The 25541-nt window shown below is 36.9% G+C and overlaps 1 protein-coding gene across 1 annotated transcript in view; it reads right to left on the bottom strand.

Annotated features, from left to right (window-relative positions):
* LOC126412224 (esterase E4-like) overlaps positions 1-25541 on the bottom strand; it is a 237478-nt gene that overhangs the window by 150936 nt on the left and 61001 nt on the right. Inside the window, exon 3 of the mRNA XM_050081716.1 lies at positions 3985-4116. Within this exon, the coding sequence (XP_049937673.1) occupies positions 3985-4116 (132 nt within the window). The remainder of the gene's footprint in view (positions 1-3984; positions 4117-25541) is intronic.

The raw sequence follows: 25541 nt of genomic DNA, 5'->3' as shown, positions 1-25541 counted from the left end.
CTTATTTTGTTGCTTAATTCTGTCATTCTGCTTTGTTGTATAGGACTTGTTTTCTCACAAATTTTTCCATTTTTCTTGAAATGATCTTCAAAATCCTTATTTATGAATTTGCTCCCATTGTCACTTCTCAGAACTTCGATTTTGTTTCTAATTTGTCTTTCAACACGTCTTCAAAATTCCAAAAACACAGGGAAAGGCCGTGCTTACTTTTAAAGTCATATACAAAACTGTACAAAACACAATCATCCTCAAAAACTATGTACAGATCTGCACCTCCAAGAGTTGGTTTTCTGATCCAACCAATCAAATTGGCATAAATAAATTAGTCAGGAACTTTTGATATTGATTTCTAATCTGAATTAAACAATACTGACATGGTTCGCATCAAGATTTTCATCTTTCTTCATTTTTAAACCAGTAATTAAATTCATATCATATATATTCTTCACGCCTTTAAAATGGATGAATCCATGTCTCTCATGCCAGATCATTGTGGAATTTGAGGAAGCAGAATTTGCCTGTAGTACTTCTGGAAGTGTAAACAATATCTGATTATACTGATTGTCCATCTCAATTCCTTATGCAACTAGAACTGAACTGCAAACTCCATTCTCTTGCAATCAAAAATAACTTTCGTTCCTCTTTTTGTGACTGCAACCATGGAAAATAAATTTCTGAATAATGTGTTTTCCAAAGTGCGAGGTTGCTATTTTCTCTCAACTAATGACAAAACTCCAGTGGACCCAATGCCTTCAGTTTTAACAATCACATTGTCTCGAATTTGAACAGAGGAGTCATCAGGTCTGCTGTTGGAAATGTTTTGGGACTGGGTTGCAAAGTGATATTTCCAATTGATATTACTTGTGAAGGAAAGCAGGTCCTTCACCAAAGCAGCATGATCAAATTTGGGTTTAGAGCTGAAAGTGAGACCCTTAGATAACCGTTTCTTGTGATTATGGGTTATTCTTTGTCTGGGAGGCAGTGGTGAAGCCGAATCTCATGCCACTTTCCTTGCTGTTCATCTCGTCTCCACCAAAGTCCAGCTACACACTTCCATCCACATTAAACCTACCAATTAACAGCAGCACTTACATTTTGACAGTTTCCATCCTTTGCATGTCAAACATTCCCTCCCATACAGTCTTGGCATCCAAGGCAAATATTTACAGTAATACACCACCATTCTCACCTCAGTCTTCACTGTACATAATTACCTCACCAACCTGGTTCAAAAGGAGATTTCCCAGGCCATCACATCCAATCCTGGTACTGCTGATACCTTCAAAAAGCAACTTCAGAGCACACCACTGGTGACTCAGTGTTATCCTGGTCTGGAATGTATTAATCAGCTACTTTTACAGGGCCATGACTTCCTAAAATTATGCCCTGAAATGAGATCCATTCTGTCTGAGATTTTGACCACCACACCTAGAATAGCTTTTTGTTGCCCTTCCAATCTCCACAATATTCTTGTCAGACACTATGCTCCTTGTGCACGCATCTCCCTACCCTATGTCTCCTACTCATGTGACCATCCCCACTGCAATACTTGCCCTGTGCACCCTCCTGCCACCACCTATGGCAGCTCTCTGACAAAACATATACTATGAAAGGGAGAGCCAGGTGTGAAACAATACATCATGTACCAGCTGTTATTTAAACACTGTTTGGCCTTTACATTGGCATGACTACCACCAAATTATCAATTAGGATGAATGGGCACAGACAGAGGGTGTATACTGGCAACACACAACATCCTGTCGCAAAGCATGCTCTACAACATGACAATTGTGACATCGGCATCTGTTTCACCACACACACCATTTGTATTCTTCTGCCATACACCAGTTTCTCAGAACTCCGCAGGTGGGAACTAGCGTTACAATATGTCCCTGGTTCTTGCCACCCACCCGGCTTTAATTTATGTTAATTTCTTCTGTCTCAGCATATCTTCACAGTAACTACCATTTTCTTTACTCCGTTTTAGTTTTCTACATCTTTCATTGTCTATTTTTCACCACCTCCCTCTGACCTCTGCTACATACAGTGCACTTAGCTTTTCACTCTTATTAACTCATGCATGATGTTTAAGCAGAAATCTCTGTCTTGCATATCACCCTGTCTTCCACATTTAAGCTCTCATGTTTTCAAATATCATCCGATGCAGTCCCCAACAATCAGTCCTTCCTTTTCATCCTGGCACAATATTACTTGCTCGATATAGCAAACACATCAGTTCTACTGCTTCAGGCATACTGAGCTGTCTACAACTCATACTAGATGAACATATTTTATTTAGCAATTCCATTTTGTATAGTATGCTAATGTGTGAAATATTCAACTCAAAGATCAGGCTTCTTTTTAAACAATTTCCCATATCATTTCTTTTCACATATATTTAAATTCCAAAGTACCACAGGAGAACCTACACGATGTTTTATATAAGATGAAGTAAGTTGTGGTAGTAAGGAAAATTCTGCTACTGCTTTACCAAAATATTTCTTTTGTGTGTGTGTGTGTGTGTGTGTGTGTGTGTGTGTGTGTGTGTGTGTGTGTGTTTTGTCTAGATCCATAAATTATAATGAATACTATCACCAACCCACCTTACTGTATAGAAGCACTGCCAGAACAGAAGCATATATTAAGTAAAAATTGTATGAGCCAAGGTATTAGCATAGTTAACATCAGAGTAATTTTGCAATATTTATAAATGATGACAATATAGGATGGTTTTCTGGATCATTGTTCATTGTAACAAGCCCCATGTGCAGTGATCTTCACTGGTATACACATCTTCCAAATATTTAATGTTCCAGTATAATTCAGAAATATTGGCCTAGATATAAAGTCATTACTCCTTCTCAGACTGATTCATTCGTCAGCTCAGTTTGTGAATAGCGCAGTACCACAACACTAAGTATTATAATCACAGCCTTACCTGACGCTGCCTGACAAAATGTGCAATGATACAGTACATTATTCTATACCCTGTTGTAAAGGAAGAAAAACTGCCTTCAATTATCATTCAATGTAAATACAGAGAATTCCTCATAAATTCCAATTAATACTATTACTCAGCATCACCATCAACTTACAAAAACATTTGAGTACTACCAACAGTAACCATTACAACAACATATGAAACATGAAATTTTTGTCTTGTTACTGTTGTCTTAATAATGGATTTTTCAGAAAGACTGGTCAGTAATTGTCTTTACGAGTTGCAGCTCCCAACACTACTAATAACAACACTTAAAACTGTAAGTAGTGCTACTAGTTTACAGAACAATAGGTTATCTCCTCAGAAAAGAGAGAAGAATTGGTTCTGAGAGGTGGATACATATATTAAAAAAAAAGGTGTGGGCCAGAGCTCACTTAGATCCTACAGTGAAAAAAGGCCTATCTTTAACAAGGAAGAAGAGGGCAAAGATCTTCCTTCTCATAACAGATGGATATCTGTTAGCCTCCCCGAACCAGTATGTCCTTACATCTACATCTACATGGATACTCTGCAAATCACATTTAAGTGCCTGGCAGAGGCACATCCCGAATGAGAATCTATTGTTCAAAATTAATGAAGTAACCTGCAACAGGTGATTCTACCTCTTAATGTGTAACTTGACTTGCTCCACATCCCTGAAGGCTCTCTTTCACAATGGAATTTACAGCATATAATGTGTGACAGAATGAAAAAAATGAATGAATAGCTGGAACTATTCTTTTCCTATTTTAACTGCTGGTATCAGCAGTACTAAAAGTTGCATCTTCTAATGGTAACAACTGGTCCACCTTTCTGTCTCTTTGTGATTTTAATTTATTTTATGAATAGATTCCCCATTGTATATGATGAATTAGTGAAGCAAACATGGAGGAAGTTGAGTTAATATGTTGCATGGACATCACAGGCATGTACATCAATAACTCGTTACATATTTTATTACAGTTGCTTAGATTCTAAAGGAAATGCTGAAAAATGTGAATTACCTTTGTTGTATAAACATTTAAAAATAGGCAGTCTTCATCAGTTGGTATAATGTAGTTCTCTTCTTGTGGACAAGCAAAACCATCTGCTGTTGCATTCACTGTTCCTTCCCAAGGTCCTATAGGAACAGGAGGCTGTATGTGGGAGGAAGCATACTGAATTAAAATTTGTTTGCTATTGATGAACATTTTCTATAAATTGGTGACAATAGGAAAGTAGAAGGATGTTTTGTTTTTTTATATGTGCATAAGATAATTAGATGAGTATTTTTCATTCAGCCCTGTTCACGCAGCTATGCAGCAATATGTCAGTCAGTGAAGGAAGTACTACCAGTGGTTGTAATTAAGGTGCATCTGCTCAAAGAGTTCCAGAGAGGGCTGTAATTATTGTATGTCAGCGAAACTAGATACATATTCAAATGGATTAATAGGGAACCAATTTATGCTGGGGGAATATATATATATATATATATATATATATATATATATATATATGAAATCCCCAAACCAACTGACCTGCCTACACTGTGATGCATTCTATGTGGGAATGACCAGCAACAAACTGTCCATTCGCATGAATGGACACAGGCAGACAGTGTTTGTTGGTAATGAGGATCACCCTGTGGCTAAACATGCCTTGGTGCACAGCCAGCACATCTTGGCACAGTGTTACACCGTCCGGGTTATCTGGATACTTCCCACCAACACCAACCTATCCGAACTCCGGAGATGGGAACTTGCCCTTCAGTATATCCTCTCTTCTCGTCATCCGTCAGGCCTCAATCTCCGCTAATTTCAAGTTGCCGCCACTCATACCTCACCTGTCTTTCAACAACTTCTTTGCCTCTACACTTCTGCCTCGACTGACATCTCTGCCCAAACTCTTTGTCTTTAAATATGTCTGCTTGTGTCTGTATGTGTGGATGGATATGTGCGTGTGTGCGAGTGTATACCTGTCCTTTTTTCCCCCTAAGGTAAGTCTTTCCGCTCCCGGGATTGAAATGACTCCTTACCCTCTCCCTTAAAACCCACTTCCTTTCGTCTTCCCCTCTCCTTCCCTCTTTCCTGATGAGGCAACAGTTTGTTGCGAAAGCTTGAATTTTGTGTGTGTGTTTGTGTTTGTTTGTGTGTCTATCGACCTGCCAGCACTTTCGTTCGGTAAGTCACCTCATCTTTGTTTTTATATATAGTTTTAATTTTGGCCATCAGGTGAAAATCTGGTACTGTGAATACAAGAAAGACATATAGAAACATTTTCATATGATATGGATTAGGAATGGGATGTGGACAGAAAAGGTCAAACAACTGAAAAAAGCATAATTATTAACTGGTGCTTGCACAATTTGTTTAATCTGAGCACCCAGGACATCGACAAGATGCTGTATAGTGCCAGATTTGTGCCTGCTGGCCAAAATTTGAACTAATTTTTTTCCAGAATGAATTGGTTACACATTAACAAATTAGCATATTTACTTAGTTTTGCTATTATACAATAATTACAGCCCACAATGGACCTCCATTAGTAGCTGAACTTTAATTATAACCACCTGGTGATAGCCACCATACGTGATTAGCACAAACAATTATTTTACTAATTTTTCACATGCTTCTGAAAAGAAAACATTTTGTAGCTTTTACCTGCTTACATCAGTCGTAGGGCAATGCAAAAAATTTAGGTTAGTAGACCTTAGAGCAAAGAATGGGCCACCTGTAATTGTTATCCAGGGGAATACAAGTCCTTGCAAACCACAAGCATTGTTAGTCAGTTGCATGACCATTCATTGTAGGGTTCCAGCAGTAATATCACTTATTAATTGTAGTGACATACATGTACTATGTGTGACGGAAAGATGGCCAGAATCATAAATAAAAAGTAGTGTTATCTTAAATTCCAAATGGGATGAAGAACACAAATGGTGGGAGTATATTTATTGCCCTGAAAACTCAGCAATTCCTAATCAGATAAATAATAAGTCAAAGTGTAATATCATATGAGTGAAGGTACACATGGAAGAAGAGATAAATATAGAAACTGGATAAATCTGTTGTTCACTCAAATCTAGTATCAGACTCAAGAAGTGCTTCACACGAAGCTTGGAAATTAGCACTTAGAAATTCAACCAAGGTTGCCATAGAAGTTGAGGAAGGTTGTAATTTACCCACCGTGGACCAGAAGTTGGACTCATTGATAATGTTACTCAGGAACAAAAAGTTTTGTGACAGTATACTAAAACTTTGAACAGTTGGTTAGACAACCCAACAACAGTGGAAATATATTAAATCTCATGCAAACAAACAGGCCAAAACTTTTGGATTCAGTGAATGCAGAGATAGGAATCAGTAACCACAAGGCTGTTACAACTTCACTGATGATTTCTGTCAAACAAAACTTTAAAAGAGTTAGGAAGATACTCCCATTTACCAAGAGCTACCAGATATGGATTAAAACTAAAGTGAGTAATAAAGTGTTACACATCATTTAGGCAAATGACATTTTTACACTCCTTGTGTAGTACAAGGAAAGATGATCGTGGCAGAATAATATTAAGGATGGAGTAAGTCACAGAACATATACTGTGTGCAAGTGTTTGTTTTTGTATGTGCACACATTAAATGGGAGGTGTGGAATACAAGAAAATGGCAAGAGGTGAGGATAAATAAATGGCTTCACTTACTGTGGGCTGGGCCTTTTACATTTTGGCATTGTGGATTGGTGGTGGCTTGACTATCAAAGGCCAATCACTCTACAAGAATGAAAACAAAAGACAAGATGATTTTGTGACAAATGAAATATATTGTAATCTGGATTTGTCATGTTGAGCCTTTGAGGTGTATATTGTATGTAAAGTTATGTTCTACTCAAATTCATGAGTCATGCAAATGATCTGTACACCCATACAAGGAAACATATGTTTGCAAAAGGAAAGTAGTGGACATACTTTCTCATTGTGTGAGTAGAAGTTGTTTTCTTTTGCTCCAGTAAGATTCTCCAGAACGTGAAGAAGTCAAGCCTTTCCTCGGCTACACATGGGATTTCAGAGGCGCTGACTGGCAGGACTTGTACTTCAAGAGAATCAACTACAGCAACCAGATTAAGAGAAAAAGGGAAATACATCACATTTCAGGTAGATAACTCAGGTACCAGCCCGATAGTAAGTGGACAATAACGGAGTTGTATAAAACATTCTTAGAATGCTTGCCACATCAATTCAGGGTAAAATCTCGAGCTTTTGACACATGTATCCATTGCATTTGTCAGGACAACTGACTATCAAAACTTCTGAAGTGGTGGCCCTATATAGCCCAAAGATGGCTTCTGATTAGTCAGTAATAAAGTCATTCTGTTGTGAATGGTGTCAGCTTCTGCACTGGTGGTGCCATCACTCCTACCAGAGTGTAAACATTGTGACAAATATACAAATATTTCTGTCTCTTCTCTTCATCAAGAGCTCACTTACTTGCACCGCTGAGATTATATCCAATGTCACAGTTGAAGATTTTCTCACTCATTCTTGATTCTACAGCCTCTTTAATTACAGAATCCCAGTATGTAGGAGCTTGGGACAAAACTTTTGTTTCAGCAAACAGTATTTTATGTTTGTTTGTGAACCAGTGTCCAGCAACTACAGAGTTTTCCAGTTCCTGATTTTTAATATGTTGTTGACATTCTGCATAGAGGTTGAAAACAGTGCAGATGGACTGGCTGATGTAATTGCTACCACACTCACATGTGATGTTATAAATCCCAGGGATCGTGAGGCCAAGACCCTTAACAGGGTGTAGCATCTCCTTTATCTTCTTAGGACAGAAAATATATCTGACATCTCATGTTCTCAGGACTCTGCCCATTTTGCTGGATGTAGCACCACAGAAGGAAAGGAATGCAATCACAGGCTGATCACATCAATGTTAAACACTTTCAAATTTCTTTTACTTGGAGACTGCAGATGTCATATTGCCTGTCCCACAGCTATTCTTTCTGAACACATACTTCAGAAGGTTAATTTCAGAATCCAAGTGATCCTCATCAGAAACAGTTTTTTCTCTGTGTACCAGTGTATTTAGTACCAGTGTATTTACAGCTGCTCTCTTCTGGCTGTATGGTGAAAACTCATGGGCATTAAGATATAAATCACATGCATCAGCCTGTGGTACACTGAGCGGCTGAGAAACCATTCATCTTTCATTGTAGCAAAACATCTAAAAATGACAGTCTTCTCTCTTTCTCTGACTCAGTTGTGAACTGGATATTTGGGTGTATACTGTTCATATTTTCAGAGTTTCTATGCTTTGTGGCTAGACCATAAATATATCGTCACCATAATGATAAAATGAAGATAGATGAAGGGGAGGCAAATTTAATGCACATTCCTCAAAATGTTCCATAAAAAATTTTGTTATTGCTGGAGACAACAGCTATGAGTTCTCCATTGTCTCCAGCAATATCCAGCTTTTTTGTAGAACATTTTGAGGAAAGTGCATTAAATTTCAATATCCTTTGTCCATCTTCATTTTATCATTATGTTGATGATGTGTTTGTGGTCTGGCCACATGAAGTAGAAATCCTGGAGCACTACGATGAACATATGAACAGTATGCACCCAAACATACAGTTGTCCATTAAGACAGAAAAAGAGAGAAGACTGCCATTTTTTGATGTTTTCGTACAACAATAGTCGGATAGATTTCTCAACCACTCAGTGTGCCCCACTCCAATGCACACTGATTTATATCTTAATGCTCAGAGTACAGTTCAGAAGGGAGTAGCTTTAAATACACTGGTACACAGAGCAAAAACTGTTTCTAATGAGGATCACTTGGATTCTGAAATTAACCATCTGTAGTGAATGTTCTGAAAGAATAGCTATGGGACAGGCAAATGACATCTGCATTCTACAAGAAAAGGAAATTTGGAAATGTTTAACATTCACGTGATCAGCCTCTAATTGCATTCCTTTCCTTCTGTGGCACTACATCCAGCAAAATAGGCAGAGTCCTGAGAACATGTGGTGTCACATCTGTTTTCCATCCTGCTAAGAAGATAAAGGAGATGCTACGTCCTGTTAAGAACATTCTTGGCCTAAGGATCCCTGGGATTTACATCATCCCTTATGAGTGCTGTAGCAATTGATCAGTCCACCTGCACTGTTTCCAAGCACTGTGCAAACATCAATGACATACCAAAAATCAAGAACTGAAGAAATTTGCAGTTGCTGAACACAACTTCACACACAAACATAAAATACTGTTTGATTGTCCCAGGTTCCTACATATTGGGATTCTGCAATTAAAGAAGCTGTAGAAATAAGAATGTGTGAGAAAATCTTCAATTGTGGCAGTGGATATAACCCTAGCTGTACATGGAAGTGAGATCTTGATGCAAGGAAGACACAGAGATATTTGTCACAATGTTTATACTATGGCAGGAGTGATAGCACCACCAGCGCAGATTTTGACAACATCTGCAGCAGATTGATGTTATTACCAGCCAATCAGGAGCCGTCTTTGGGATGTATAAGGTCACCACAGCATCATTTTTGACAGTCAGTTGCTCCTGACAAAGACAATGCATGTAATAATCGAAAGCTCAAGGTTTTACCTTGAACTGAAGGAGCAAGAAATCTGAGAATGTTTTATACAACAGTGCTGTAATGAAAGACTACATTCTCAAATAATAAAGTAGTCATGCATTCCCTGTAATGTTGGAAAGATTCAACTACAGTATTCTCCTGGTACTCAAAGGAAGTATAAAGAGTGAGTGCCAGCATACTGGGTCAGAGTGAAACCATGAGGTAGCTACCTTTCTATTTACATGACAGCCAGGTAGCTCCTTAAACTGTTCATTGCAGCACTTACTGAGTTTGATAGTGTCATAGACTATTTATGTTTAGTACATCTTGCACATGATACATCATATCTCTAATTAATATCATATTACATTCAAAATCACTCAGAAGTGTTCCTTTAAAATCTGTAATCCAATTTAGAAATTCACAATCTTGCTTGACAGAATTTTTAATGAACAATATATTTCTGTCCTTTTTACCAGTGGTTCCTTATGTTACGTTTCTAAGATTTTTTTTCCTTGAAGTATCAGTAACCAATCAAGCTTCTTAATTTTTGTTTTACTTTTATCAATTTTGTTTTCTTCTGTTTAACAGTAAATGTCCTGCTACACAAATTCTATGTTACTAATACAGGCAAAACTTACAATGATTAGCCAGAACACTATGGCGACTGACCTACTGTCGATACAAACCCATCAACATGATAGCAGCATCAGCTGGTGAGGAATGTCTGCTTGTCAGACATACACATGATGGGTGTAGTATCATTGAGCATGCTGTCGAGTGCAGAATGGGTAAGGTGCATGTTCCACCTGAGTTTGACCAAGGGCAGATTGTGATGGCCCAGAGGCTCAGCACAAGTATTTCGATAGCTACATGACTTGCATGTTCAAGGAGTGCTGTGGTGGGTGTATCAAAACATGGCAAAAGCAAGGTGAAACCACGTCCAGACATTGTGGTGTTCGATGGAAACTCCTTATTACTGATGTCGGATATTGTAGGCTGGGCAAACTGGTGAAACAGAACACACAGTGCACAGAACACTCCACAGTATCACTAAAACACAAAATTTAGTGTGAACATGGTGATCAGTTACACGAAATATTGCCAGAGAGAAATGCATCCACATGACTAGATATTAATGAAAGATTACTTGGAAAGTTGTGCATGAAGTGGGCCAGAGAAAGTAATCAGCCCAGTGTGTCCAGTGACATAGATGACCTCCACCTCTCAGCCAATATCTGTGCCAGTGCATTACTCAGCTGTGGAGCACTGCTGTAAAGTATTGATAACTTGCTATCAAAAGACCAGTGACATGGTAGTAATCTTTTGGACAAAAAAATGTTGGAAATTCTCCTGTTCAGGCAAGATTGATGTAAAAGATCAAATAACACATTTATTTTATTTTATAAAAGTGTGTAAATAAATTTACATTTATTGTAGGTCCAAAATATTTTTTATAAAGTTACATATTTCCTGGAAGAACACATGGAGGAGATTTACAAAGGAGGCAGTCTAGATAGAACATTTTAATTTTTCATAATCATATTCCAGCAGCACTTATAGTCTTGTTTTCTCCATAACCAAACAATAGAAAAATTTAAGATAATTAAGGCCAAAGGGTTGATAACACCCAGGATTAAAATATCTTGTGCAAGGAAGGGAGAGCTCTTCATAATTTGGAGGACAAGCTGTACCCAAGAGTTGTACAGACACTCCCTTTTATATTACAAAAATTAAATATCTGCATTATATTCAAAAAATAAAATACTGCAAGAATAAAACCAAAACAATTTAGAACATTATTAATCAAAAAAGAAACAAAAATTTGTGATTCAAATGAAATTGAGCCCCCAGAAAATAGCTATGGCAGAAATAATGACACATTCGAATCATTAACCACCTAATCCAGTGATTACTTTCTCCCTTCAGCAGCAAATATGGCACCCACCAATAGATAATCAAATACAGATGAATTAAATTTACTTTTGCAGACACTGCATGTATCACAAATAGACATTAGCTTCAAAAATAAAACTCCTAAAGAGACCGCAAAATACATAAGGTCACTAAAAAATAATAATTCTGCTGGTTATGATGGAGTTCCTAGTAGAACATTACATTTTGAGGGCATTACTCTTCAGGTAAATTTGTATTCAACCAATGACTCATGCAGGGCATATTTATTAATATGCTGTAGTAACATGCATCTGCAAAACTATAGATGTACAAACCACTGTTTAAGGTGGCACAGCAGAAGAACACTTAGCTTATTGGCTGATAAAAGGAGAACTGGCATAGTCAGTACCACAGTGGCATATTCTATTTGCATGTTGTGTAAATTTACTGTTTTGTTTATTCATTTTCTTACTCATACAAGAACTTTATTCTCACTTTTATTTCATGTTTATGCAACTTTCAGCTAATTATTCCACCTTATTATGCAAATCAGTAGTTTCAAGAACATTCTACTAACTGGTCAACATGGCAGTAGTTATGGAATTGAACCTTAATGTTTTCGCACACCAAGAGAACACACATATAAACAAAACACCAAAATTATGATAGTAATAAAGCATTCAAAATAATTCAGCTACAATTAAAACATTAATTGAAAATATTGTTAAGATATGTAACATAATATAGTTTCAAATAAAATTATGTTAGTGAAAAATAATGTCCAAAAGCATGGAAATGAATCAAACTTGAATCACAATAATCTCGAAGTGTCACACTCTCAAAGAAACCATGAACCTAATATTGTATGCAAAAACAGATTCAGTGTGTAGCTGAAACAACAAACATACGACGAAGTGATGCAAATATTCAACCAAAAGTTTCAAAACTGAAAACAACAAACAACAGTCAACATGTAAAACAAGATACTGGCATTATTTATCTGATTGCTGATAGTCTTGGGAAAGGATTGGCAGAAATTATGAATGAAAAAATAATAAATCAAAGTGTTGTTGGATTCGTGAAACCAGGTGCTCCACTATAAGTTACTCGATACACTGACAGATGCATCAACCAAGGAAGTTGTAACTTTTGCATTATTATAGCTGGAGCAAATAATGTCTACAAAAACGAGGCAAAGTTTGCCTTGAGATCTTTAAGGGAAGCATTGGAAAAGGTTACAGACGTCAAAGTGTTCATAACAAGCATACTTATGAGACATGATCCCATGAAAACATAGTGTGTGAACGCAGAAATTGAAGCAACTAACCAAAAGATCAAAAAAATTTGTAAGTTTTTCAGCCATGCCACATATATTAATACAGACAGCCAAAAAAGGTAATACTTCACTACCCATGGAATGCATAGAAACATGAAATGCAAAGAAGCACTATGTGATGTAATACTGAAACAATTAAATCAAAATCAGCCTGGCTTAATGTGACCTACAATTATAGCAGCAGCAACGGAATTGTCAGCTTCAACTGAAGAACCAGATACTCCAATGATTTACGACAAAGCTGAAGAAACAAGAAGAGGATCTCCAACAAGTTTAGCTATAGTGCCCAACTTAAAACTTCAAAAATCACATGTGAAACGCCAACTCACTATGAATCAACCTGCACCACCTGTAAAAGGAAAGAACCACAACATTTTTTATGGTAAGTGGTTCTAGAGAAATGTTACATCAATCGTGTAAAACATCATTCTGAAAAGAAAACTTCAACAGTAAAAGTGAAGGGGGCTATTCAAGGGAAGATATGTTGGGAACTATAAGTAAGTGTAAGTCTTCATTCCTAATGCACTGGAACATAAACAGCCTAAATGCAACATATCCTCATGATAAAACAACAAAAATTGATGAGCTGAAAATTATTTGTTCAAAGAAATATCAGTCTTTTTCCTAAATGAACACTGGCTCTTGAAAAATTCAATCACAGTTTTAAATAAGTTAGAAAACTTTAGTATAACTAGTTGTTTTTGTAGGCAAAACAGTACTTGTGGAGGCTGTATATTGATTAACAATTCAGTGGAATATAAAGAAAGAGACGATTTTAAATTTCTAAATGAAGAGCTTGTATTTGAAAGTTGATGTGTAGAGCTAGAACAACAAGATATCATAATCATCTCTATATACAGAATTCCAGGTAGCTTGTATTTGAAAGTTGATGTGTAGAGCTAGAACAACAGGATATCATAATCATCTCTATATACAGAATTCCAGGTAGTGATGTAAATACATTATTCTTAGATAAATTCCAGTGTCTCCTACAAAAACTCACTAAAGAAAATAGGAAAAAAATGTAATTGCTGCTGATTTTAACATAGATACAGCAAGCAAAACAAGCATGTCAACTAAGTTTATTGATGTAATTCAAGAATTTGGCTATAGACTAAATTTCACTGACTTCACCAGAGTAAATGAGTAAACAGCAACATGCAGACAATATTTTAACAAATTATACATTTGAGGACACTGCCAAATTCTCTTTAAACCTAGGGATCTCCAATCACTCTGGTCTGCTTATAGAATTAAACTTACAAAAAAAAAAAAAAAAAAAAAAAAAAAAAAAAAAAAAAAAAAAAAAAAAAAAAAAAAAAAAAATGGGAGGAGATGCTTCATGAAAAGACAGTTCAGCGAAGAAAACATAAACTTGTTCTGTTAGAGATTAAATGAGGTAGACTGATCATTACAACAAGAAAACTAATGTTCAGAAAATTCTGATAAGTTTTTAAACTGCTTTTTACATGTCTTCAATGAAACATTTCCACACATAGCCTGCCCAAGAAGGATAATAAATAAACTAAAGTGGATTACCACTGGCATAAAAATATCTAGTAATAGAAAGAGAGAACTACATGATGAGCTGAAATCAAATAAGAGTCCTGAGTTCATAAACTATGTTAAAGTGTATAAAAAACTATTTAAGAAGGTTGCAAAAGCAGCAAAGGAAATTGCAAACACCAAAGTCATTAAAAAACACACAAATAAATCCAAGGCAGTATGGACAATATTCAAGTATGAACTTGGACTCAAACCTAGCAACCAGGAAATCTCTAAAATAAAGGTACAAGACAAAATAATTGTACATCCTGGTCAGATATCAGAAAATTTTAATAAATTCTTCATAAATGTAGCAAAATCTGATGTTGATGTAGACTCTTATCTAGATCATGTTCATTTGTTTGGCTCAAGGCAGAGCCAGAAAGAGAGTCTAATTAAATTTAACAAAGTAACAGTAAAAGATGTAGAAAAATCTATACTAAACCTAAAAAATAAAAATTCTGTGGGCTGGGATGAAATACCTGCCAAAGTCATTATGGCAGCTACAAATATAATAGCACACCCACTACACAAAATAATTAATCAATCACTTGAAGAAGGATACTTTCCAGAATTTCTAAACTATGCAGAAGTCAAACCAGAAAGGCTCCAAAGATGATATGGGAAATTACCATCCAATATCCCTTCTTCCTGTGTTTTCTAAGATATTTGAAATGATTTTTGCAATTCAAATTCAAAATTTCTGCTACAAATAAAATACAATGTAATCTCAAAAAATCTGTTTGTATTCCAGAAAGGCAAAAGTACAATTCATGCAATCAATGAATTTGTAACTAAAGTTAGTTCCACTTTGTACAAGTCACAAAAAGCTGCAGGAATCTTCTGTGACTTATCCAAAGCATTCAACTGCGTGAATAACTCCTTACTATCACATAAAATGAAAAAATATGGAATTATGGGTAGTGTCTTACAGTGGTGTAAGTCATATGGAGAGAAAGCAAAGGGTTGTCATAACATCAAGCAAAGGGAAATACTCCTTGAAGTAGAGAACAATCTCACAGGAAGTAACACAACACTCAATTCTGGGCCCAATCCTCTTTCTTTTTTATGTAAATGACTTACCCATAAACACACATTATCATTCAGTTTTATTTGCTGATGACACATCAGTACTGCTAGAAAATAAAAACGCAGAAGAAATTCCTAAAAATGTCATAGAAACTCTAGAAAACCTAGATGTTTGGTTCCATCTAAATAGCCTAAAGCTAAATATTCCAAACACAGCTGATCCAGTTTAAGACAAAACAGTCTCAAATAAATGATATTCACATCATGCACAGAAGCCAGGAGCTAAATGAAGCAGAGCATGTTAAGTTCTTAGGAATGCAATTGGACAGAAACCTATCATTGTCCTCACACACAGATTATCTAAAAAATAAACAAAACAGCCTGGCATTTGCTATGACAATCTTAGCCAATGTCACTTGTATAGACACAAAAAAGTAGTATACCATAGTTACTTTGAGTCAGTTGTGAGATACGGTATTGTCTTCTGGGGGGATGCTAGCAACATGACAAAAATATTAACTTTGCAGAAAAAAATGATCAGAAACATATGCAGTGCAAAGCCAAAAGAAACTTGTCAGCCATTATTAAGAGACCTTAAGATACTAAGTGTTCCCTCATTGTATCTGCATGAAATAATTATTTTCACAATTAACAACCCTAAACTCTTTTTGCCAAGTAATTTCCAGCATAGTTAAGAAACTAGAAACAAATAAAGCTTCATGCTGCCTACACACAGGCTTAATCTTTTTGCACACACTCCAAAATATATGGGAATGAAAATATACAATAAACTGAAAGACACAAATTTTAGAAAGGTCCAAACTGAGGCAGTAAAAAGAGAATTGTGTAGCACCCTGGTGCAGAAATGTTATTACTCTGTTGATGAATTTTTTGATGATCTGACCATCTGAGCAGGATAAAAACAATAATAATAAATAATATTCAGATTTTATTGTGATTATATAAAAATATTGTATTCCATGTACAATGTATCATAGTTATAAGCTGACAAGTCTCCTGTACATAAAATCAATGATTTAACTTGTACGTTATGAGAGAATAAAATTCTGATTGTGATTCTGATTGTAATATATTCCAAATTGTGATTCCAGCAACTCCCATAATATACAGTACTTGAAGATATGTGTAAATTTTGCAGGACTATTACTTTTAATTGTAAATTAATCAATATTATGTCTCCAATAATATAAAATTAAAACACAGTTATTATTGAAACTATTTAAGGAGATGTGGTGTGGGTCTAATTAAGTGGGATCAGTTCTGAAGTTTATTTGTAAGTTGTTTGGTTGTGCCAGTAAGCACAATGTTTGTCAATATTGATGCAATTTTTTAGTTTTTTTAATATCGTTAAAGTTAGAATTGAACACAACAAGTATGTTATTTTGTAGTCAAAAGGCTACCTTCATGTTTTGACATGCAAGTATTTTTCCAGTTATAAAAATTTCATCACCTGTGAAGTGCAGAAATTTAGTTAAAACCTGCAGATAATGGAGTAAAGTCAAAGTTGCATTCTGTATAATGTAATTGTTACAACATTTAATTACAGACTTGTTTCACTCTGCTCAGCATTTTTGTGAAAATAGCTTTGCCAATCCTATCGGATTGCTTCCAGATTGAATTATTCACTCTACAGTGGAGTATGCACTGCTTTGAAACATCCTGGCAAATTAAAACTGTGTGCTGGATCTGGACTCAATAGCAGGTTGTGAACAGTACACAGACACCTCAGTCAGTAATAGCATTGCCCTCAAACACAATGTCTCAGAGTTGAGTACACCACGTGTTGTGCCCATATGATAATGATGAACACAGTGTGGCTACATTTGTTCTCCTCAGAGTCTTGATGCACAGACAGTTCATTGTGATGCCATATGTAGAACCAGAACTTATTTGAAAAGATGAATCAGTACCATTCCCACTTCTAATGTTGTTGTTGGGCAAACCACTGTCAGCACAACTCTCTCTACTGTTGTGTCAAGGGAAACCATAACAATGGTTGATTGCTATACATTTGCACTTCAGACATTGCTGCATTGTCCATACTGATATTTGTCTTGCTGTAAACAAGCCCTTTGTGGCATTGAATATGGCCCTCTGAACGCATCGAGTCTATATTTGTATGGATGTCATGAAATCTGGACCAACATGAGCAGCAACGTCACTAGAACAATAAACTGCAGTCTTGTTAGGTCACGATGCTGCTGCTGTCAACTTTTGACATGTGGTGGTAGGCTTTTCTCTGTGTCACATATCGGGAAATCACGTGCCCATATGAAAGCAAGATTTTTCGCCAAACTCTATTTCACATTAATTTTGAATTGTCATATGACTTCAGTATAGGGCTGTTGGTTTACACTTCACACAAATAACAAAACTTAAGTGTTACACATTTTTGTATCATTTTTATGGGTTTGTTCACTTGTAATAACAATGATAAACAACTGACACTGCTATGGGAGCAAAAAGGAATCTGTGAAATGAAGAACAGTTACTTTCACAGTAAAATTCTACTCAAGTCTCAGTGTAGTTCTGATTCTAGAAAATGGCACTTTATATGTTAAAAATAGCAAATGGAAGTTTAATGAAGGAATAACATCACACAGCAATTTTTTTACTGTTTATGAGACGAGACATAGGTGAAAGTAGTAGTTTGGGAGTATGATGTCAGTCAATCCATTGATCGTACGCACATATTGAGCTGAGTTAATCTGCAGATAAGAGTCATACATGACAGCTTGAGCCACATCCTCTGTTTTATTCAGATTTACAAACCATTATGTTTATTATAAATCAGTTACAATAAGGAAGCTATAAGGAGAGCAATGTACCCCTCAACACTTTTCAGACTATCAACCTCTAGACAGCCCAAAAACAAAATATAGTACATATTTGTAATCCATTTTTAAAAGATAGCATTCACATTTTGTCTGCTGCTGTCTGTTTCTGAAATTTAAAAAAATTACTCGGGAAAAGTAAGGTTATTCCAAATGTGAAAAAAAAAAAAAAAAATGTCCCAGGGTTCCTAGGAAAAAAATATTTGATTGAAATTTAAAAGCACTGCACTCAAGAAAATTTTGTCAGCACTGTATTTAATAGTCTGTCTGTTACATCATTACTCTGCTACACATCTATAGTCAGTAAGAGAAATCAAAGTAAGCAGATGCATTATCAGAACCCAACTGCAAGTTAAATACATTTTAAAATAGAAGCTACTGGAAGCTAACACAAATTTCCATTTTCAAAACAGGTAAAATAGTTAAGACATTAAAAAAACTCAGTTCATTTGCAAGTATTAAATATTACTCTGTTTCAAGGTACAAGACGCTGCACAACTGAAGAAGTCTAGCTTAACCTTCAACTGGTATCATGCAGTAAAGTAATGTACCTAGTATGAAAGTGTCTGTCACAATCCAAAAGCTTACTATTTATTTATACAATATTGTCTTAAATTATTAGTTGTTTATTAACCTCAACTAGCTACAACATATATTTTCAAACATATTAAAGTGAAATGACATAGTAAAATACTAGTAATGAAGAAAATACTGAACAAACACAAGTGAGGTTCCAAAAGAATGGACTTACCTGTGTGTCTACAAATAAAATTTCTAATTACTGATCCTATGCTACACCAGCCTTCCTTAAATGATCAAGAAACAGAAACAAAATTGCTGGAAAATTCCTAGAAAAAATTTTCATTTTGATGTTAACTTCTAAATTTTTAGAGACCACAGTACAGGCAGTATGTAAGTGCAGGGTCCTTGTGTCTGTAACGCACACAGTCTTTAACCCATACTTCTCTGGTTTTCTTGACAGCTACATCCAATATCAGCAGACTGCAGAAGGCCACAACCATTTCATCAATATACATAGTACAGCTTGGAGGGTAACATTACTGACAGTTCACAATAAATCTGTTAAAAATGTTTGAATTTACAGCAGTTCCCTCTTCTTTTTTCCTTTCTGCCCTGTCATCTCTGGGGTTTCAAATAGAAGCATTGTTGACATGAACAAACACCTTTTATTATAGTACTGTGAAAAATATCATCTCCAGATCCACCCAATGAAAAAAATTAACTGTGGATTTATTGTCAGACTTGGAGATTGCTGCAAATACAAGTATGCCTATAAAAGCTTTCAGTTCAAGAGCATCATCATCACATACAAATGATATGTTCCTCTGAGAGTAATTCTATTTTTCTTATTTTACTCTACAATCACTGTGGAATCTCACTCAAAATTATATGAGTGGAAAGCAGACCCAACACTTGTTCACCATCTGGATTCCTACCCAAAGTGTTAGACCTAATTAACAGGTGAGGAATCACCACCTCTATGTCATGTTGTATTGTTGTAAATTAGTTTGTGATTGTGCTTTTCGCTGTTTGAAGCAGTTTTCCCTACCATAAAATTGGGGATCACAGGGATACAACTGTTTTTTACTCAGATAGTCATCACCTGTTTGTATCATTGTCACAAATCCTCCATTCCATCATCATCACCATCATCCCTTCCTGTTTTGAATTTGTATCATCATCATTTTCTATCCTCTAATCTGGATCAGTACCACTGTTGACCAAATTTTCATTAATCACTTCTTCCAAATGCATTTAGAAGTTTGGTTCATTTACTCTCAGAATTAATTGAAAATAACCTGTCTGTTAAGGCTGTTTTACAAAATTTAGGCAGGCAGAGTTCAGGCTCCATATTGAGCAAATTAATTATGAGACATTTTCAGAAATAACTGTAATATATTGCATCAAAGTTATTGCAATAAATACAAAATGTTGATAAACATGTCTGGCAAATAATGATGATGCAACTGGTATCAGATATCTGTGAGACATCAGGGTGACTTTAATGTGAATTTACTGAAGGTCAAGCACTCCAGCTTCACAGCAACAAGCGAGAACTCCTTCTGAAAGGTACATGTGCGGAAAGGGCGAAATGACCCCAGAAGGGGAGGGGATGTCCACTAGAAAGTTTGACAGACATCTCACAGATGTATGATACCAGTTAAAAGTTAACTGATCACATGTTACACAAACAATTGTAAAAATATATAGCATTTTACTCTCCATATAATTCTGTACCTGAAGAATTAACAACATACTCCAAACAACTTTAATATGTTACACAGCACTTAAATGTGTAGAACTCAAATTATTTACAAATGCTACACAAAACACAGTTTCATATCTGACAACGGCAAAATCAGGAAAAAATGCTGGAAATCACTTATGGCAGACTCTAGTGTGCATTCCTTCATGTTGTTCTGTAATTGTTCATTAGATTGAAACAACAACCAAGAAACATCAAGTGTTCTTAGGTACATTATCTTCAAGGTACAACACTCTCCCCTACTACTAATCTCAAGACAGCAGTAAATTATTGTGAGTGATTAATTTTTTATAAGGATAATAAAAAATGGAAGAATGAACAGATAGTCTGGAAGACTACTCATAATGGAAATATATTGGATCTAATGGCAACAAATAGACCTGACCTCTTGATGATGTACACGTTGAAACCGATGTCAGAGTCCATGAGGCCACTGTATCAACAATGATTACCAAAAGTCAGAGGGCAGCTAAAACAAATGAAGATTTATATTTTCAGCAAGATAGATAAATGAGCAGCAGGGTCTTATCTCATACAGGAAATTGAAACACTTATGCTTGGACAGGAATACAGAGAAAAAATTGCAGCTTGAGGTTAGATTCATAGTTGATGATGCACTGGAGGATTCCACACCTAGTAGGCCTACAACAGCCCATGATAGGGGGTAGGGGGATTCTCCCATAACATAGAGTCATTATAAAAAAACTTTTAAAGAAACAGAGATTACTGCATACAAGGTGTGCAATAAAGTAGAGGGTTACAGGTAGAAAGACGCCAAATTAAACACATTTTACTGCCAAGAGTGAAGCCTTCAATGAGTAGCATAACAGAATCTTATCAAAACATCTCTCTCAAAAGCAAAAGAAATTCTAGTCTATAGATCGAGAAGACAAGATTAGGCTAGTTACAGTGCACTTAGAGGCATTTAAACAACCATCCACAACCTGCATTCCCAGGTTGGCTACTCAAACTTGGAAAAAAAAAATCCCTGAGATTCAAGATGCGGGGAGGACAATGTTGCTAACAAGCCACTCTAATGAATTTTCTTTCCTCTCAGCTGAGCTATATACAAGCCACAAGCAGTAGCTTAACCATAGTTTTTAAATTATATTCATATAACTTCCACATTTCAAAATATTAAAAATTTTAAAATTTGTGATTTACAAAAAATCAATAAAATTGAGTATCAATGCTTGGTTAAAAAAATGCAGAATTCTCTGATTTTTATGAAATCCCTGAAATTCCCTGAGATTTCCCCAATTTTTTCCCTGAGAATTCCAGGTTTTGCAGAAGAATCGCCACCCTGTTCCATACATGAATGGAATGGAAACAAGTCTCAATGACAGGTACAATGGAAAGTGCACTCAAAACACTTCACAGAATAATGTCTTGACAGGCAGAAGTTTGAAGGCCTGGGACTAAAGAAGGAGCCCCTATTGATAGCTACTGCCAAGGCCAGCAGTTGGTATGGGTATAGTGGATAGTTGTACCCACTCAAAAAGTTCAGAGTGGATAAAATACACACTCTCAATTCAAGAGAATATATATACACTGAGACAACATGCATGAGGCAGCTGTAATAACTGCAATTATGATGATGTACTTGTGACCTGCTGTAAGTTCTCTCCTACTTTTGTGTCAGCTGCTCTCCCAAATAGGAACCTGTCTGCTCCAGCAAGCTGGACAACAGCCATATCTCCTTTGGTAGAGTGGCTCTCCCGAATGGAAGTGCAGCAGCATCAAGAACCTGTGCCAGCTTTACTAACCTAACATTCTGGTGTGGATGTTGCTGCACATCTGGGAACGCTGTAGTCCCAAACTGGAGAGCAGCATACTCAAGCAATATCGCTGCTAATCATCCTGAGGTACTGCAGCTATTCTGATCTGGACCACAGCTCCATTGATGTACTCTCGGTGTACAAAAACATGCATTTATGAAAATATGTGATCAAGGTAACCAACCTAAAAAAAGGAATGAGGAGATGTGGTACAGAGAAGCACTATACTTTGTTTCTGTATTTTTTAATTTCACATAAATCAGATGCTTGTTCTGAGTGCTTATGCAATTTTATGCAATAAAAAGAATGAGTGAAGTTATTTTATGTCAGACAGTGATCTTCAGCCCCATCTCGTCTATTTTTCAGTACACTTAACACTTGAAAATATCCATAAACATTTGGCTTTTCTTTGATGCTCATAAAAATATTTTATCAAGTGAAATTTATCCTAGTGAGATAACAATATTATCTACTATAGGCATATCAGTGCTGTATCTGAAGTTTCCCTATCCTTGTAGAAAGTGTCATTGTACAAACATTTAAAACAGACATGCACAGATTTGTGGTGAGAAGCAAAAGGAAAAATAAGTGCATATGTGAAACAGTTAGGCAGCAGAATACAGAAAAGACTCAAGCACTATCTCTGAATACAGTGTGGCTTTGAGTGTTCAGTGATGAGCATGAAAAAATACTTCCAGTCAGGTCATAAGGAAATGTCCTAATATCACAGTTGACACAATTACTAAACTAAACTCCATGCAAACAGACCATGAAGGCCCAATGCTACCAACCAGCCACTGTGTCATCCTCAGCCCACAGGTATCGCTGGTTGTGGATATGGAGGGGCATGTGGTCAGTACACCACTCTCCCAGCCATTTTCTGAGTTTAGGAGACTGGAGCCACTACTTCTCAATCAAGTAGCTCCTCAGTTTGCTCACAAGGACTGAGTGCACTCTGCTTGCCCACAGCGTTTGGCAGGCCAGATGGTGACCCATCTGAGTTCCAGCCCAGCTCGATAACACTTAACTTCGGTGATCTGACAAGAACCAGTGTTACCACTACAGCAAGACTGTTAGCAATGAACACTATTAGTTTCACAAAAGATTTATTTGCAAAATGCAATAAATGACATGTCCACATTCAATCATGACACAGAATGCACTGAATTCTTTGCTCAGTCCAGAGATAAACTACCCTTCACTCACCAGTGGTACATGTTGCTATCAATATCCCCACAGAGACTCCCCCCTGTAGTGCAGAGTGCTGGAGGAGAAGCAACTGCTTTATCATTGTTTGACAGAGCCGGTATCATCACTGGCTGCACTGTGGAATCTATATGGACTGCTGTGTTGTGTGTAATGTTAGTGCTGTAGAGATGGTAGGAAGTAGCTGGTGCAGAATGCATCTCATGCACCAGTATCTAGACACAAGCGGCATGTCTGGGGCACAGGCAGAAATGTCAGAGGGGTCATCTCTGTGGCAGAAGTCCTCTCATCGTAAGGTGCAAAACAGCCATGGGAGGACCCTTGGGCAGGTGATGGCAAGGATGCCACCAGTAGCAAAGGGAGATGATTTAATGTTACTGGATAGGGTCTGCATGTGCTTGAGGCATTGAATTACTGCACCGTAGCATGGGAGTATGTCATCATTGCAGACCTCGAGGCAGAGATCTTCATAAGTGAGACTGATGGTGGTGCCACCTGGGTTGATGTCACTGAGATCTAAATTGATGGTAACAGGATATGATGCACTGGGGTTTACCATCTGTGTATGATTGATAGTCATTGACATTGTTCTTACTGCCATGATCAATATTCTCTTTGAGAACCCTAGTTAGTTTCAACCAGTTAATAGAGACGGTTGTTGGTTTGTCATTAATCAGAATGCTGAACATGTATGTGTCTTTTTAAGAACTTTGAAAGGACCTGAGCGCAGGTGCTATAATGATAGCTGGATAGTGTCATCCCCTAGCATGGCATGTTCTCAGTTTGCAAGCACTTTATGTACGAAAGCTCTAGGTGTCGAGTGAAACTCAAAGAGGGGGAAGTGAGGGGAGGGGGGGGGGGGGGGGGTGAGGCCCATGGATATGTCAGCTGTTGTCCTACAGTCGCTGGACTAAGCCATGTAGATCTACCATTCATGGCCTTGTGTGAGAGAGTCAAAATAAGTAGGAAGAACTAGTGATTTGCCATACAGTATCTCAGTGAGGGAAAAATGCAGGTCTTCCTTGAAGTCTGTTCTGGCACTGAGTAGTAACCGAGATAGTGCTTCAGCCCACAATCCACCATGATGCATAAGGGTTGCTTTGAGCTTCCACTGCCACTGCTCAACTTAGCTGTTGTTTTGAGAGTGATATACTGTGTTTCAGTTATGCCCAATTCCACAGAAATTGCACAGAGAGGCGAAGAGTGATGATTCAAACTGGTGGCCTTGGTCTGTGGTAATCGCATCTGGTGTACCAAATCTTGCAATCCAAGTCTCCATAAAGGTGCGGGTAGTAGATTGCACTTTGATGTCTTCAAGTGGTACCACTTCTAACCAATGTGAGAATCTGTCTCTCACTGACAGCAGACATTTGAACCCCTCCAATTCTGGAAGGGGGCTGAAAAAAGTCAATGTGAACATGGCAGGAATGAGCTTTGGGGATATCAAATCAGTCTAATTGTGGTTGCGGCTGTCTTCTGACTTTACTGCATTGGCACAGTGCACAAGCCTGTTCCCAGGTGCAGCAGTCCTGCTTGATGTTAGGCCGCATAAAGCATTCCATTATGAGATGATATGTGAGTCTGATGTCAAGGTGGAAGAGACCATGGAGTTGAAAAATTTCTTGTTACATTGTTAGCAGCATCATTGGTTGGATACTGTCAAGGTAGATGTCACAGAGGACAGTTGTATCAGTCCCATGGATGATGCATCATTCAATATATAGACTATTGGTGACATTGTGCATTGGTTCTATGATGCTTGCATTGATACGCTGGTTAGTGGCCTCTTTCTCTTAGCTGAAGTGGAGGGAGATAGTACTGGCTTACGATAAGTAGTGTGCAATGAGATTGTCTGCTCCTCGTAAGTGAAGCATATCCACTGTGTACTGGGTGATAATATCCAAGTGACATTTTTTTATGGTTGTCATAAGGCCTCAATGAGTGGTTTGTAGTCTATAAACACTACAACATGACGTTCTTCGATGTTGTCATGGAATTATTTCACAAATTTGTTAACAGCAAGGAGTCCTTGGTCAAAAGCTGACTATTTCAGCTGAG

The sequence above is a fragment of the Schistocerca serialis genome, chromosome 1 (genome assembly GCF_023864345.2).
Source record: "Schistocerca serialis cubense isolate TAMUIC-IGC-003099 chromosome 1, iqSchSeri2.2, whole genome shotgun sequence".
NCBI lineage: Eukaryota > Metazoa > Arthropoda > Insecta > Orthoptera > Acrididae > Schistocerca > Schistocerca serialis.
This window is presented reverse-complemented; position numbering and strand designations above follow the sequence as displayed.